Source organism: Halichoeres trimaculatus, unplaced genomic scaffold (genome assembly GCF_033239565.1).
Source record: "Halichoeres trimaculatus isolate MK-OKI-2021-1 unplaced genomic scaffold, fHalTri1.1 fHalTri1_scaffold_15, whole genome shotgun sequence".
In the NCBI taxonomy this organism is placed as follows: Eukaryota; Metazoa; Chordata; class Actinopteri; order Labriformes; family Labridae; genus Halichoeres; species Halichoeres trimaculatus.
In genome coordinates this window covers 27,736,611-27,753,858 of record NW_027437193.1, presented here as the reverse complement: position 1 = coordinate 27,753,858, position 17,248 = coordinate 27,736,611, and the positions used below count along the sequence as shown (strand labels likewise).

At 41.0% G+C, this 17,248-nt stretch overlaps 2 protein-coding genes across 3 annotated transcripts; both read right to left on the bottom strand.

Annotated features, from left to right (window-relative positions):
• Positions 1–2,124: 2,124 nt before the first annotated feature.
• On the bottom strand, positions 2,125–5,067 carry camk2n2a (calcium/calmodulin-dependent protein kinase II inhibitor 2a). Its single transcript, XM_074689462.1, has 2 exons — positions 4,575–5,067; positions 2,125–3,958 (listed from the first exon to the last, which is right to left on the bottom strand). The coding sequence occupies exons 1-2, from the start codon at positions 4,741–4,743 to the stop codon at positions 3,888–3,890; spliced, it is 240 nt and encodes a 79-aa protein (XP_074545563.1). The 5' UTR covers positions 4,744–5,067; the 3' UTR covers positions 2,125–3,887.
• Positions 5,068–13,482: 8,415 nt separating this feature from the next.
• Positions 13,483–17,245, bottom strand: mul2 (mitochondrial E3 ubiquitin protein ligase 2). 2 transcript variants are annotated; one of them, XM_074688673.1, is made up of 6 exons: positions 17,152–17,245; positions 15,963–16,112; positions 15,414–15,501; positions 15,203–15,323; positions 14,514–14,745; positions 13,483–14,423 (listed from the first exon to the last, which is right to left on the bottom strand). In XM_074688673.1, the coding sequence occupies exons 2-6, from the start codon at positions 16,077–16,079 to the stop codon at positions 13,920–13,922; spliced, it is 1,062 nt and encodes a 353-aa protein (XP_074544774.1). In that variant the 5' UTR covers positions 16,080–16,112; positions 17,152–17,245; the 3' UTR covers positions 13,483–13,919. The 2 variants fall into 2 exon arrangements, with proteins under 2 accessions (XP_074544774.1, XP_074544775.1); XM_074688674.1 differs by lacking the exon at positions 17,152–17,245 and adding an exon at positions 16,879–17,145.
• Positions 17,246–17,248: the final 3 nt, after the last annotated feature.

Below are 17,248 nucleotides of genomic sequence, written 5' to 3'. Positions count from 1 at the left end.
GTGAGATTGCAAGAAATACCATCTTCATCAATCAAAAATCAACCAAGTGAAGGATTTACAGACATACCCAATGTCTGAAAAGTGTATTCATTTAAACACGCTGTGTATCAATCAACCCATGGTACTGTTGAGGCGTTATTGAAGCCGGGTAGCTCTGCTCTGGAAGTCTTCAGCTTGTCTGTTTTCTGGCTTGTGTGACTCTTATCTTCCCGTTGATACATACTTTTAGCAATAGGTCAACAGTATCATGGTCAGAAAAACCATGTGGTTATAATTTACTATGAACTGAAAAGAGGAGTTTTGACCTCTGAGAAACAATCCATTTCTTAGCCTCCACAGTATGTTGTCTTGATTGATAGGTATTTGGACAACAGCTCGTAAATATCTGGCAGATGAGGATAAAAGCTTGGGATAGTGTTTGAAAGCACCTGAAATAGCTGTTGTTTGAATGTAATTTAGACTGAGTGATAGAGACTCTTGTTTTTAATATATAAAATGTGCTCCATGGATTAACAGTGCCCTGCTTAACGCCGTTCCCTTGGCACAGAATTTACAGTGTTACATCAAGGGTTTCAAAAGAGACCTTTAGGATTTTTTTATTTTACATTAACAAGAAAGGTTATCAATATTTTCATTGTCAAATACATTTAAAGTGAACTCAGTCATGTCTACATGACCATAGCTTTCAGCCAGGAGAAGATGTCGTCAGGCTGTATTGCAACTTTCTCACCACACAGTCCATTGGTGAGTCAGCAGTGGTTTGCAGTCACTGTCCACTTCCTCCTGCCCCCAGCTCAACTCCTCCCTTCTACTCCAGAGCCAGAAGGACACACTTTCTACTGCCCCCCCTGCCCCCCCTAACCTACAGGAAGCCAACTTCCTCTCCCTTCCTGCTATTCCCAGGGCTGTGAGCATCTTCCTCACAGACTGTGCCCGAAAATCCCTACTTTGACCGGGAATAACCAAGTCTGCCACCCTTTGACCCTGCATTGCTAAGCAAGGTCCTGATTCTTGGTGACTTTCCTCTTGTAGACCTTCTTGCGTCAGTCCTCCCAGGGGACCGTCTCTTCAATCAGAATGATCTTCTTTACCACTTCAGACCATAAAACCACGTCTGTCTTCAGTGGTGTCTACACAACCTGGGGATAGAGTAGTCTCCTACCTAGGTCCATCCTCATCTCCTAGGATTGTGCTTCATGGAGAGGTTCTTTCTGGTCTTCTTCCTTTCTCTGATGAACTATAGGTGGTATAGGTCTCACGCTGGTCTGATCCTTTTTCCGTTGCGCCAAGATGTCAACCAGTGACCAGAGAACCTTATCATGGCACCATCTTTAATTGGTTTGATCCAAAAATCCCCTTTCCCACTCCAAATAAACATGGACATGTTTGTAAATCACAAACAGGCCCAGTAAACTTTCTTTTAATTTGCAAATGTATCATAAGAATTTGTGGAAAGATTGTAAAATAAATGCACTGAACATATATTTTCCAACAAATCCATTTAGTTATCGCGTCAGTCCATTTCTGTTTTCCATGATGTCTGTCACAGGACGGGACAGCAAATGGAGTACTTTTCAGATAGAGCTATGTAAGGTCATTGGACCATAAATGATGGTAGCCCGAACCATTAACTACAGAATAGGTTGGGTTTGTTTTTATGATTTACTTTTTAGAGGTCTTGGTGATATGGTCAGGTTTCTTGGTCATCAGAGTCTGTGCACCATCCAGGTCTTCTGTGGTCTTTGCTGCTGAATGAGGACACTGTACATGTGGACTGTGATAGATGATCATGTGGCCGGTGTTGGCTCCCTCGGGGTCTGTGCTTTAATGGATTTACTGGTGTAGGCCAGCACAGAGCTTTTTAACGGCTTAACAGATGGATCACCACTCCTTCCCTGCTCTTTAATTAAGGATCAGAATTGACTGCCACTGAGCTCATGGCTACAAAGCCCAAAGCCTACAAAGAAATGAAGACTTTGACTTTCTAATGCTAAAACTATGACTGTGTTCAGTTTCTGATAAAGATCTTCATTTTTAATCCATCCATCACCACTTCCATGTTTTCAACTTTCCATTGAAGTCATTGTGAAGTGTCTTGGGAAAAAAGCCATACCAAAGAGCCGCTTGAACATTTTCTTTCACCATTTATTAGTTCACCAAATACAGTGAAAATGGCATCATAATATACAATGACTCATTCTTAGAATGTCATGACATTTTTGTTGCTTTTTTGCTTCATAAAACGATGTTTCGTTATTGAAAATATTAAGGTTTCATGCACAACAAACCATATCCAGTTTCGTTAAAATAATGGTACAAAAGAAACGAAACAAACAAACAGAAAAACTAACAAAAAAAAACTGTAATGTCCAAAATCGGTCAAATAACAACATGTTATTTGAGGATACTCGTAAACAGTGCAATATACTCTAAAACTGCCATTTTCTAACAAATTCATCAACGAAGCTCAAGTCACAGTATACGATTTCTTAATAATAGATTAACATTGATGTGTGCAAAAACCCCAGACACATTCAGTAAGTCTTTAAAAAACTCGACCTCTGATATAGAACAAGACCAGTCCTCCAAAATCTCGGATTCGCCTCCATGAAGCCCAGTCTCATTCTGTATATCCTCTCTGAAGTAGAAATATTTTTGTTGATGAATTGTAAGACGATAGACTAGCATATCATTTAAATAACAAATATTTAGATATAAAAATACAAATATGACTTTTGTTAAAAAGAAGCGTGCCAGGGTAAGAGTAGTGGCACCTGCATTGGCACCGGAGTGAAAGTTCATGCAAAAAGATGGAGAAAAAACTCATAGAGGACGAAACACGAATAATAGCTAAATCAAAATAATCAAATTTTCTTTTTTTCCCATCAATTTCATGACTAATATTTTAAACATTTAGTATAATCTCCACATCTGTGCTGGCCTCTGTAGATATCTGAGCATTTCAGAAATACGAAAGAAAAAGAAAGAGGAAAATTAAAGATATGTGCTGTGTAAATCAGCTACATGGAGGTGCCATCCCGCACCTTTAACCACTGATGGGTGATTGAAGAGGAAGAAGATTGTAGCCTGTGTGGTTCAGTTTTCAGCTGTGGCCTAATGCTCTTTAACGGGCCAGAAACGAACAGGGCTCTACTACAGAAAATATTAACATTGCACCATCCTCGGATATATGTTTTTACATACAATAGATCTCCTCTATTTAGCAGACTAGAGAGTTTGGTTGGTCTGTTTTTTTTTAAGCGTTAGCAGCAACAGGAATGCATTGGACCAGTGCTGAAAGGACAGCTCCCTTGAATGCACCGCCGCTGACTGAATCAACAAAGCAAAGCCTAACGGAGGGGGAGGAAGAGGAGGGGGTGTCTGAGAGCTTAGCCTACCTACTGTACAACTTATTGAAATAGGGCTGGGATTTCTAGCTTCAGCCTCCAGTTGCAGTATTTAGTTGCTTACAGCGCGCTTGGAAAGGACAAAAAGAGATGGTCGTGAAGTAATGACAAGTTCATCCATCTTTAAAGTCAGCAGAGGTTGAGATACAGAGCAGGGTCCGCCATCTCAACATCGTGCTGCGCAGCAGTAGTTTAAAATCGGGATTCGTTTGGAGAATTGCCAGCAATCCCATGATAAATCTTTTTCCAGAGTCTCTCCCTCTTTATCTTTCTTCATCCATTTTTCTTCCTCATTTGTCTTCCTCCAGCCCTCTCCATCTCCCCTCCTTTGCCCTTTTTTCTCTTCCAGCTTTCCTTTTTGCGTCAAGCCATCCTCGCTTCGTGCCGTCGTTTTCTCCTGCAATCCTCGAACATGCACAGCCGACAAGTGCTTCAAATCGGTGATCAAAATTAAAAAAGTCTGCAAGGCATCGTTCATGTTTAAACGCCGGGTGAAGACTTGTCTGTCATCCCCTTCAGGACCTCGTCTATTCGGTCGTCCTCGATCACCACTGTAGGGGAGAAAGGGGGGAGGGGGGAGCATGTTTACTGAGACCAACACTTTCAAACACACCCAGGGAAAACAGCAGTGCATTGTGTTTCTCTACAGGTCACGATATCTTTCTTTGAGGCTTCATACTAATGAGGAGAATGTGGCGCACTGGAAAAGCAAGTGTGGCGCGGCTGCAGGTGAATAAATAAATAAATTGAAGTGCTGATGCAAATCCCCAACATCGAGTACGCGCACTTGGTGCCAAAAAAACAACTAATTTATGATAATGGCGACTGACCTGGCTTCATCCTCACAGTTAAACCCTATTGTTTGATGGGGTGTGCCCGTGCATGAAGACATCATTTGTCGCTCGTGCGTGAATGTAAACAGTCTGAGTCGTCGACCACAGACTCTCGTGACCGTGATGCATCTAGTTTTTGGTGCCTTTATGTACAATTTCACAGACACACTAAGTGAAACTTGAAGATACTCTTTGTTTAACATCTTAATAAACTGTCTGAAAGCCACTGTGGGTTCATCATAGTCACATATTTTCTTCGTTATCTTTAACATTAAAAGTTCTGATAGTGTGGTAGAATATCTAAATGTTAATTCTGTATTAAACCATAATTTACCTCGCTTGGCTCTGCCGATCTGTCCAAGCTTTGGGGGTCTTTTCGCCTGCGAGCCGCCGAAAAAGGCGCTTGTGTCCTGCAGTCCGCAGCTAAAGGACATCTGGCTGACCTCGCTGTCCGCCCCATAACCGCTCATCTTCCCCTCGTTGTATGGCAGCACCTCGGACATTGTGGCACGGCGTAGAAGGATCACCAGCACAGGTAAAAAGTAGACAAGAAAGCTTCCTTAAACAGCTACAAGCTTAATGCAGCCTTAGATCCGTTTTGAGCGCAGACTGCAGCGGTCGTCTCCCGTTTGGATCCGTTCTCGGTGCGGATCAGAGGGATAGAAAATCTGAGGTCCCTGTGTTGTTGTTGTTGTGGTCTGTCGGTGGTCTCTGGTTTGCGTTGCAGCTGCAGGCAGAGACAGCTTGCGTGTGTATGTGTGAGAATTGGAGAGCTGTGTTCGCCTCTGTTGCTGGCTGATGTCTGCTGAGGGAAGTGGGAGATCCCGGGATCATAAAGGAAACCCAGGCAGAACGGTGAAGTCATCCATCCGGGTTTGAAGCGCGCGAACGTGTGTGTTTGTGTGGCAGGGGACACCGAGCGGTGGAGGGGCAAGAGTGACACCAACAGGCGAGAGATGGAACTGCATGAGAAAGACCGACAAAGTAGTGCAAGCTAGTCAACTTCCTCAGTGTGTGTTAAAGTGTGTTTCTCTTCATGCCCAGGGAGTATCCTAGATGTTTTTAAAGATTGTAGCGGCGTCGTTGCTAATATTTTACGTACCAAAAAGCTGATGAGCCCCTCGATATGGGTTTATTAGCTTATGGGTTGAGCATTGCTCTTGAACTTTTTGAGCTGCAGTCCTTCTAGTTTGTTTTAATACTGACCTCCTGGGTGTAATTTTGGAGCATTTCTTTCCTCTAAATGACTCATTGAAAGCCCAAACAAGGAAAAGAAACACTACACAAGAAGTAAACCCCTGTAAGAGTGAAATTAATGAAAACATGACGGGTTCATGTGCTACAGTCAACATGCTATTTGTAATTTAAAAGATAAAATAATGTATTAATGGCGTTAAAGAATGAAATAATTTTAAAGAGAAGGTACCAGGTTGTAAAATTGTGCCATAGAAATCCAAAACCAAACAGCACAGTCCCTGTTGTGATTCATCAGTAAACTTATGAATGGCTCGTTTCAGCACCATGGACAGAGCCAGCACAATTAATAAGTTGGCTGCATTTGAAATGACGTCACTTCTCTCTGTTTTCTTTTTTAAAACAGTGTTTCATCATCTTGTCCTCGCAGCATATGGTGCCTCACAAAGAAGCAAAAGCCAGAAAGACTATTATTGGACCAAACCTATGTTAACAACTCGGGCCAGCTGACCCTGTCTATAAACATGTAATAACCTTTCCATTGAAGCAGCGTTCCTCTCTTTTAGCAGCCAGCCTGCATAGCTGACCGGTGAAAGTGACCAGCTGACAGTCTTGAGATCAGTGCTGGTGGAAAGGCTCTGAGATTTCTTCCCCTGCAGGGATAAGACACAGAGAGGCTGCAGAGTCAAAACAAAGCAGGCTTCTTTCAGCTGGCTACCCTCCAATAAAAAGATGGCCCATATACCCCCTGTGAGTCATGCTACTGAGTTCAGAGGGCTTTTTATCCACTTAGAAAACCACACCACCAACAATATGTTTTAACTCACAAAGTCTTTTCTGTGCATGGTGGAGGATGTTGTCAGTTGATGCGAAACAGCTCCCTCTTGTATACAAGTAAATGTTTCACACTCTGTGTTTAAGACTGCACACTTTGAGAGTAGTTCGGGCAGTGGAGGATTATTAGGCCTTAGACTTATCTACCAGTTAGGGCCCAAGAGTCAGTCACCCTCTTCACTCATAAGAAGACTTCAAACTTTTCTTTATTATCAAGATTGTAGTTTCTTCTACTTTTCCTCATTCACTACTAAAATCAAAAGGTACCATGTTTAGGTACCTAAATGCAACCTTGTGACTGTGAGGGAGTGGAAGGGTAGGCGATTTTCCATGCTGGACATGAACGCAGCATTGCAAGGTTATTTATTGAAGAATTGATATTTCAAACTGAAAAAAAAATCAATCAAATCTATATTTTTTACCACACAAACACAAAAAAAGTACTGAAAATTGGTACCGTTGAGTACCGGTATGATTGCCAGGTACCGGGCATTGGTACTGTATTGTTTCAAATGTAAAAGGTACCCATCCCTATTCACTACATATCTATTCTTTCATCCAATCCATGCATGACACTATTTATAGCTTTCCTGGAGTTTTCTTTCATCCCATAGGTTCCTGTGGATTCCTACTGCTTGAGATCCACTGCTTTAATTATCATCATCAGTTTTACCAATATCACTAAATTTCTGTCTGATGTTGTCTGTCTCTTTCTTCTCTACTTGCTCTAACACTAGGGGCAAACAGCTGTCTTACTGTGAGTCTTGTTTCTGCCTGTTAAGGAGAGAATTTCCCTTGCCACTATCGCAAAAGTGATTGCTCACTGAGATGCTGCGAAGTGGTGCTGTGGTTACCGTGATGCCTCATAGCAAGGAGGCTCCTGGTTCAATTCCAAAGGATCCAGGTTTGATTTCCTGGCTGAGCAGGTTCCTGTCTGTGTGGAGTTTGATCCTTTCCTCGCGCATACTTGGGCTCTCTCTGGATACTTAAACTTGATAGGTCGCTCTTAGTTGCTTATATGTGTTTAAGAGTGTGTGAATGAATGTTTGTCTCCTCATGTTAGCTCTGGTGACCTGTACAGAGTGTATCCAACCTTGTGCATTATGACAGCTGAGATAGGCCCCAGCCCCCCATGACTCCATAAGGGAGGAGCAGTAAAGATAATGGATGGATGGATTGAACTGATATAAAATGCACCCATAGAGATCATAAAAGGAATCATAAATGCTCTACTTTTTCTCAGTACAAGTCCCAAGGCATGACTCACAAATCTCCTCCTGCCTAGAAAACTGCATCCTCCAGCTGTCACCATGCAGAGCCACTGATTCATGCAGGGATCCTACACGGTGTCATCAGTCAGCGTCATGGTTTGTGTCTCTGCTAAGGAAATAGCTGACCCGCTGCCCCACATGGTGCTGAAAACTGTGTGATATTTAGCAAAACAGGTAAAGCATGTTAACTGTATGTTACACAGACTGGGCACAGCACACATGTATGTGCTGTTCTGTGTCTTTTTCTGAATTGATCTTCCCGAGATCACATACAGTGATTTCTTCTCCTTTGACCCTCTTCTTTCTCCTTCTCCATCTCTGCCTCTTTAGCAGGCAGCACTTCCTAATGATTGGACTCAATCAAGCCGTTCTCTTCTGACAAGGGCACCCACCCTGAAGAAACGAGAGCGTGTGCATGTGTGTGCTCTGGAAGCACTGCCACCAATTATAAGTGAATCACCCTGCTGAGTCACTCACCCCACCCCCCACCCCATCTCTGCCTTCAAGCAGCCCAGGCGCAGCTTAAGACACAAACACACACACACACACATCCCCATTGAGAGACAGAAAAAAAAACGATACAAAGCCAAGACTTAGAGCCAGGATCAATTCCCTCAATTCCCTATTGGCTTTTAGTTCATGTGCATGTGTGTGTGTGTGTGGGATAACATAGTTTTCAGTAAAACTAAAACACACACACCATCTACAGTCATGGTACAGATGAAGGTGTGTATCTGCTCTCCCCCTCCTCAGGAAGATTAATGCAGTTTGTTTCTCTGCATAACCATCCTTTGATATACGGTGTGAACGTTGGCAGAGATCCTGCCCTTGGATCAGTGAACACACAGCTGTTGTCTGCTGCATGAGGATGCTGCACCCAGGCAGCCATGCACTCCTCCTCCTGCACCTCATGTACAGGGGAGCCCAAAGATGAGACCTGAGGTGAATGTTTGATGGTGTATTACTAAGCTCTGCTGTATTTGTTGTCCTTGAGACTAGTTAGAAATAATGAGAGCCACCATGACGTACTGTAATGTACTGAAGAGAAACACTGGGTTGTTCATTTCTTTCTACATAGAAGTCTATAAACCAGAGTTTTAATTAAGTTATTTGTTCTATCAAAAGTAAGTTTAGCACAAAAAGTAAGGAAATTTGTGTTTGGTTGATTTTTTTCCATGTTGCAACAATGCATCTTGGCAATAAATCTTATACTTTTTGAAAAGTTTATTTCACTTTTAAATGGTGCCACATTTGACAGAGGTTGAGGCAGTGGGTAGGTAGGTTGGTTGTCCTCATATCTCTCTGACAGGAGGAGGAGGCACTTGGTCTATACATGTCAGAGTCTGCTGCCCTCTCATGTGGTGTTCCTCAGGGTTCTGTTTTGGGACCTATTTATTTGCTCTGTATTTGCTGCCCTTGGGCCACATTATCAGCAAATTCAAAAGTGTATCTTATCACTGTTACGCAGATGATATACAGATGTATGTGTCGTTTTAGCCTGATGACACAGACAAACTGAATGCTTGAGTGCCATTAATGACTGAATGGCTCACAACTTCTTGAAGCTAAACACTGACAAAAAGGAGGTCCTCATTATTACGTCCACTAAGGAGGTTATGTTTTTGGGAGAGTTTGTCTGTTTGCTTGTTGTGAACAACATTACTTTTTGAGTTATGTTGTTCACATACTAACAAACTAACAAACGGATCTTGATGAAATTTTCAGGAAATGTTCAAAATGGGATATGGAAGAAGTGATTAAATTTTGGAGGTGATCTGAATCACCGTCTGGATCCAGGATTTTTTTAAAGGATTCTTTATCATTGTGAGATAGGGCTGTTTTCACCATATGTGTATATAACTCCACCATAAATGGTCGGATTGCTTTGCAAAACAACACAAGACAAGGTCGCCATTATTTCTGACTGATGTTAAAGTATGAACCTTTGAGTCTCCCTGTACAAATTAATGTTTGATTATTCTATTTTTTTTTCTTTTTTATTGTTTTTATTATTTTTATATAAAGCACCTTGGGATTCTGTTCTACAAAAGGTGCTAAATTAAATAAAATTTACTTACACGTTTGTAAGGACCATGCATTTGTAGCTTATTCTGCTGTTAGCAGGCTAACACAGCTTTCTTCTAGAGAGCTCTGGAGTCAAAATTTGTTAGTGAATTTCACAACATCTTTTGCAGATACAATAATAATAATAATGAATTTTATTTATAATGTACTTTACATTTGTGAACAAATCTCAAAGTGCACAATGTTTTTATCAGCCTTATCAGTCTGTCACTAAAACTGTCTTTGAAACAGAGGAAATAATGCCAATAAAAACTGATCACAGCATGATGGGTCATTCAAAGATAGGTTTATTTTTCTTGTTCATTTCTATACAGCCTGATTGGAGCAAAAACCTCCAGACAAGCTGAAATCACAAGCAGGGTTATAACTCGATATGTCTGCAGAAACGTTGGGTGGAGATCTTTTTGTCTGACCAGTGTGTGTGTGTTTCCCTTTAATATCATCCCTGTCTCCCTCTCCTCCTCCGGTGAGGGAGCACTTGGTTTGTTGACGCGAGGAGAGGCACTGCAGTCACACTAATGTTACAAAGTAGGTCACTTATCCCACGTTTCACTGCGTGCCCAAAGCAGATGGATGACAGCGGTAATTGGCATCAGGAACGACAGCACGCTGTGATGGTTCTCTCTCCCGAGAGACTGCATCTCCACCTTTCCTCCTGCTGTCTGCTGAGTGTCTGCCAGTTCCTAAGTTAAAAAAGACCCCATCCACCCCACTGCTCCCCGTCACCAACACAAGAACAAAAGGTCACTGTGTGTCACTGATTCAAAAGAGTTTCTGAACTTCCCCTGCAGGTTCAGGCCACTTTAGAGTCAATCATTTGTTTCCGTTTGTTGTAGCTTATCTGGACTGAGAAACTTAACGGATCAGGACTTTAACTTACATGAATTAAAACACAATTAACAAATGATTTACACAGTTTACCCCTATTCTTTCAGGAATATGATGATATCGCTCATAGCCTACATCATTCTAAGCAAGACCATAAAGCCTGGCATGCTAGTCAGCTAAATGCTAATGTGTTCACAGTGACACTATAACATGCTAATAGATGTTTTGCAGATCATACTGACATTTTAGGACAACCACTTGGTTCAGTATGTTTGCACGAACCCAACACACAATGTAAAGTTTGTTCCTTGTGTACTTTATCTTGGTTTAGTGTGTTGACATGCTAAAACCCATAATTAACAAAGTAGTCTGGTGTAGTTAATGGGAATGGTTTGAGCTTTGAAGGCACTTATAAATTTAGGTCATTAAAGGTAGAGTCTGTGGGGTTTTCCTTAAAAATAAAATGTCAATTTTTACAGGTATAATCCTGCACAATCCTCACTTCTGGGCCTTTATGCACGTGTCAGTATCTGTGTCTGCCTCAAACCCTCATTTCTGCCTGTATGTTGATCTTTTGGTTGTGTCGGGACCTTTCTGGGTGGAGAGTAATCATGGTTACATCAGCCAATCACAGTGTGCCCAGTGTGTAAGTGATTTTGTGTGTTGATTAGCGAGTAGAAGATGCTATAGAGGACGTAGCACGGAGAAAGAGAAGAAAAAAAAAAAGTGAAACAAAACACCAAACTGATAAAACTTTGTACTAAAGGAGGGTGAAGCTTGGCTCAACTTTCACTCGCTCCCGGGCACTTGAAGAGCAGTGCAAATTAGCTCTATGCTAACCAAGTATGTGTCAAATTCCCGTGATTAGCTTGTGCTAACATGCTAAGTCAGGTTCACAGCTCTCGAGTCTCTCCCACGAAGAAATGCAACGCTGCAGGTGGTTGCTGAGCCAGTGAGTGTTTTCACGTATTCATGGTCGGATGCTGTGGGTGTGCGCTGCCGCTGGCACTGAACCAAGGGGGAGCAGCCCAGGTTGAATTTGTGTTTATGAACAAGTAAAAAAAATTCCTGCAGACCCTACCTTTAATATACGTAATTTTTATGGTTAACGCACTAGTTTAAAGTCAGGGGATCACCCTTCATCTTGGATGTTATGATTGATTCTACAAAATTTCATCAAAATCAACCATTCAGAAGAGTCATAGTCTGGTCCTAAGACTGAGTATGTAGTTTACCACCCTCACCCTGATAACGAACCCACCATCTAAGCAGAAAGAACTTTAGTTTGGTCATTGGTGAAAGAAAGGATTACTTTTTCTCATCAAATTAAAGTATTTTGTTTACTCAACTGTCTGCGTTAATTGTTCATATTCATGTCCGTGACATAGACATCTATTGGTTTATACTTGCACCAAAAGCAAAGGAGCATACCGCTCTGTTAGGAGGTAAGAAGATATGGAAAGGTCTTCCCTCAGTCGCTGTAGGTATTCAAAAAGACTTTAAATCAATTTCTAATATCACAGAGTTTCTCTTGTGTTACTTGTTTCATATTGTTAGTAAATGGTCACAACTGGGTCATTGTTTGGTCACAGTATTTGGATTTTTATGTGGACACATTGTAATTTCAAGCTTTTCCATATCCATTATTTTATTTATTGGATGTTTATACTGTGGGCATGAAAGATTACCTCAGTGATTTATAACAGGTTTATTGTCATAGTATTCCTTTTGTCTTTTGCTCTATGAGGTGTATTGTTTTCAACTTTGCTTTGGACTTTTCAATCATGCAGTTTGTGTTGATGGCGATTTCACATCGCATGAGAGGACCCCAGGAAGAGTAGCAGCTACCTTGGCAGTCACTAATGAGGATCCAAATAAATAACTAAATGCAGGTCAGCACCCACGGAGCTCAGCAAATAGAGAATAATCATATCTTCTGACGTGTTTGTCACGGATCTGGAAGGATTATACGGGATATGTCAGTGTACACTAATTGCACATGACTTGGAAACCATCCTCTGGCATCAGTGTCTTCCCTCACTTTCTGCAAGTGCAGCGAGTGTTTCTCTACCCCACGTGTAGAAAGATGGACACCTAGTGGTCAAACCTATTATCAGAATAAGATGGCCTGAAGGTAGTACAAAGAGTGAGAAATCACAATGCATACATTTTACTTTGTATATAGTCGAATCCTTGTACATTTGTTTCATTTTCAGTTGGGAAAGCAAATTCTCATTCTTCATTTAGCTGTATTGTCTTCTTAATACTGCGAGCTAGACGTAATCTCAACCACTATTGTTACTTTCCCATGCCCTTGGGGGTCAGCGGGTGCTACAGTAATAGTCTGTGCCCCTCAGAGCCACAGCTGCTGCTCTGCTGAGAGGGCTCATGAAGAATTTGTCAAAGTGAACCCTTATGACCGCCGAGCTAGATTTATAGGATACTCTGTCTCCCACCTGCTCCTTTTTTCACCCACACTCAGACTCAACCCCCATCTCTCCACACACACCTATTAACTTCTCCCTTTCTTCGCTATAAAAGAAAATCTGGAGGTGGCTTTTTATTTATCTGCCCTTCTCCCCATCTCCCCGCTGCTTGTTACAGGGGACTGAAATAGTGAGCGTGATGACTCACTTCACCCTCGTCTTTTCAGACACCAGGTGCCGTTAACAAGGATTTGTGCTTAAGGAAAATAAAAGAAATGCATCACGAACTGATATCATTTAAAGTCCTGTGAGACACGGGGATCTTTTCAGATGTGAACATCTCCCCTGACATTTAAGTGAAGCAGCCACTTGATGCAACAGCTGCTGTTCAGATGTCTGTGGATCACTTAGAAACACAGACTGGCAGAGCATTGAATCCTGAATGTGACAGGATTTTTATATGGTTGTGATGAGAACGATGCAATATTGCCTGTGAAACTCGCAGAGTTTATATATTATCTGTGGGTCAGTGGATTTGTATCACCTATGCATGGTGATACTGATGATTACTGACGATTAGTGACAATTACACAAAGCAGTTCTGCAGTCAGGTTTATTGAACTTTGTGCCGTGTACTTAATGATTCTGCAACTTCCAGTGACTCAAGTATGGTTTAACAAACATTCAGCTCAGCACCTGACCAAAAAAATAGAGACTCACAAAGTAGGTCAACCTTTAGCAGCAACTATATAAATTAAGGCACAAGACAAACTTGTAAGAAAATATAAATCTATATCACACAACTGTATACCCTTCTTCTCCTGTTTATTTTATTTTCAGCATTTGCTGTTACCGATAAATGCCCCTCATTAGAATGCTGTGATAAAGAAATCACACAATACCATTATGACTCAGCTTTTTCAAACACAGTATATTTGTAGAATAAAAAGTTTTATGTGCAACAGTTTTAACTTCTGAGGTGTAAAGCTGGTCAGGTTTTGTGGTGAAGCTCCACTGAGGTCACATGGTCACACAGATGCTTCAGGCGTGGTACAGAGGCACCACCCTTGAGATTCTTTGTCTACACATGGGGCACTTGCGATGTGGCAGCATCTGATAGCAGCTGTAGCAGCAGCACACATGACCACAGTTCAGCAGAATACAGTTACGTGGCTGAGTGAGACAAATAACACAGGTGTTTCCTGTGTGTTCTTCTTCATCCTGACCGGTGCCTGTCCTTTGAGCTTGTGGTGGGGTTTGAGCCCGAAGTCGTTCGAATTGCCTCCTCTCCTGCTCCCGCTCCCAGCGATTTTTCAGTTTCTTGTAATAACGCCAACCCACCCAGAGGAGCACCGCCGCTCCCACCAAAACAGAAGTGATGCCTAGACTTTTCCACAACACAGCTGTGCTCTCCTGGTTTCCTCTCAGAGTATCAAAGTCTGAAGTGCTCAGAATATACAGGGAACCATTAGCAGGAGGTCGGAGATTCAAGATGCCATCGGTGTCCAGAACCACCTCCCCTACACCTGTGAGTGTTGCTCCTACCTGTAAGAAAGGAAATACTTGTGTAAATGGGTTTTTGTTAATATTTGTTTACATGGTTGAGAAGGATAAAACAGTTTTTGTAGAACTGACTTTTAACATTTCCTCTGTCTCCAGTTGGCCTTTGATCTTCTGCCCACTGAGGTATTGTCCTACGATGTCACCCAGGCCGTACTTGACTTGGTGGAACTTCTCGTAAGTGGTCTCCATGTGATCTCCAGAGGCTTGCAGTGGACACAGGACTTTGATGGTGGTCTGATCTGATCCAACTAACATGAAGGGCACTGAATTCATTCTTTCATGTAATAATTTTTCGCTGTCTGTCCTGCAGTAGGTAAAAATAAAAAAACATCTTGATTCATTAGTATCAGATATGGCAGTACCAAAAAATGTCTTACACTTTGTTGACTTTGAGTATTTTTTTAAATGCCTGTTTTAACACAAATAACATAACTATTACTCCTGATTTACCTTATTAGCTAACTTTACTGAGACTTAAAGTTAGGTTTGTGGAAAGTATTGAAGTAATGTTGTGACTTTTTGGAACAACTCTCAACAGTTGGAAACCGCAGCATGTCACAGAGGCGGGTGAAGCTGTCAAACCAAATATAAACCAAACTTCTGCAGTTCAATTCCAACCAGGTAATCTTCATTATTTGTCATTCTATTCTCTTTTCTCCTCTCCAACCACGCTCGTTTTGTCCCTTTCTCACTGGTTTCCAAAAATGAAGACCAAGAAGCTACAAAACAAAATGTATGCCACCCTGTAATATTGTTCTCACCATGTACGTGAAATGCTGTTCCACACCAGTCTGTGTTCTTTTAAACAAAATTTCTGCAACACTCCTGCAATGTCTTTCTGGAAGTGACTCGTCAGAGGCTCTCCAACTGGTTGCACAGCACCTGCAGTGTAAACACACACAGCACATGGATTTGTACCCTTCCTTCAAAACAAGCTCATGTCTGAAAAACAAATAGTGAGACCTTGATTACCTTCAATGACAGCATACTGAAGACATGCTCCCGGTGTGACTTTCAAGATGTCCCGGAGTTTGTTGTCTATGTCAAAGTGTGGAGCATCCTGACAACATGAGACACAGAATGCTTGCATATGCAGTATACCAACTGTGGCAGACAGACCTTATGTTTGACTGAACTATACATCATGTCACAAAGCTGTCAGATACTCTACAGGTTAAAAAAAAAGTTGTAAAAACAAAGAAAACTTTGTCGTTGTTTTACAACAAATTATTAAGCATATAATCAACTATTAAGCAAAATATAAAAAATAGCCAAATCAGTAGATTTTCTATATAAATATTATTAACACTCAGAGACATAGCAAGTGCTGAGCTGACAAAACAGGATTTCAAGCAGTATGTAAAATCTAGAGATTATTTTTTATGGTTTTGCAACTAATACTTTCTCTTTCAGTTGATAAGACAGCATAAGAGTATAAAATAAATAAAAGAATAATATAAGAATATAAATAAATCAAATGTCGTATAAAATGACATGCCTTAAACAGGAGCCACAACTTACATCAAGTTTATCTAGTGCTCTTCGACTCTTTCTGTAGGCGTGATAGCAGATGACAGAGAGGCCCAGGCTGGCCCCAAGACACAGTGCCTCAGAAATATATAAGTTGAATCCATCCATTTTGACTGTTCTGTCAAGTCTCTGGAAGTAGAACTGCATGAAAATATCAAAGAAAGGAAGTCAGTAAGTAAAACCACCATATTTAAATTCACATCCACAAAAAGACTGACTTTCACTGTATTGAGATGTGCTGTGAAAAGTGAAGTATGTGTCTTATTAGTTTGGTCTGAATCGAATAAGACTGGAATTTATCATGATACAGACTTAACCAATGTATTGATAACTTGTCGTAACAGAGACCCCTATTATTATGATCACTACAATGGATGTGTTCAATGCTGTGTTATTAGCAGTCTTGATTTAAGTATGTTTAATACTGCTGACTCAGTGAAGATGGCCCATAGAAATGACACAACTCTTTGTTCTAGTTTATCATCTTTATCTTTTTTTACTTTCAACATTTTATGAGGAGTCTTTGCTTAAAAAAATCTTACACAATGCCATAAATAAAAACACGCACCTATAGCAAGCTATAAATTATTAGGGGTTGAAAACGCAGCACAACTTTATGACACAAGCAAGGGAGAAAATGTGTTATTGTATAATGTGATCACTCATTTTCTTATCCTAATATAATAACAAGTAGAAATGTAAATTAAAGTACAAATGTAATTCTACCAAAGACGGCCAGGTTTAATCAAATGCAGTTGGTTGGAGTCTTTGAAAATTCTAGAAATACCATCAGTACATTTTGTTAAGCAAATCAATGTTTCTCAAAGTATGCTCTTTCCTTATTCAATTCAAAAATACATGTTTATTTTGAAAAAAAAAAATTGGTCAAAAAAGGGGAAATACTTACTTAACAAACTACCACACTGAGAGCTTGGTCTTCTTAAAATGCCTTTCAAAGATTGACCACAGCCAATTAAAAACACATGTTTCTGGTGGTTGCAGCGTATTGAAAGTCCGTTGCTAGCATGCTAACGTTGCTAAGGCAGCAAGGGAACCACTAGTGACCTCTAAACAAGTTTTGATAACCAAACGCATAATGTCCTTATAAGCGACTGCGTAGCCTGAGAAAGATTCTTTGTGGTCAACGTGCAAAGCCTCTCAATGACAAATCTGTTTTTACCTGTCACAGGAGAAGTCTCTCAGGTACACACGTCTGAAGATAGAAGTGTCAACCATTGGTCACGTGACGTCCTGATCAAAATGCGGCGTCACGTGAC

Coding starts and splice junctions, on each gene's coding strand:
- mul2 (XM_074688673.1), bottom strand. CDS start 16,079: ATGGATGGATTCAACTTATATATTTCTGAGGCACTGTGTCTTGGGGCC. Junction 14,746..15,202: donor AACAGCATTTCACGTACATG/GTGAGAACAATA, acceptor TACCTACTGCAG/GACAGACAGCGAAAAATTAT. Junction 14,424..14,513: donor AGACAGAGGAAATGTTAAAA/GTCAGTTCTACA, acceptor CCTTTCTTACAG/GTAGGAGCAACACTCACAGG.
- camk2n2a (XM_074689462.1), bottom strand. CDS start 4,743: ATGTCCGAGGTGCTGCCATACAACGAGGGGAAGATGAGCGGTTATGGG. Junction 3,959..4,574: donor GATCGGCAGAGCCAAGCGAG/GTAAATTATGGT, acceptor TCTCCCCTACAG/TGGTGATCGAGGACGACCGA.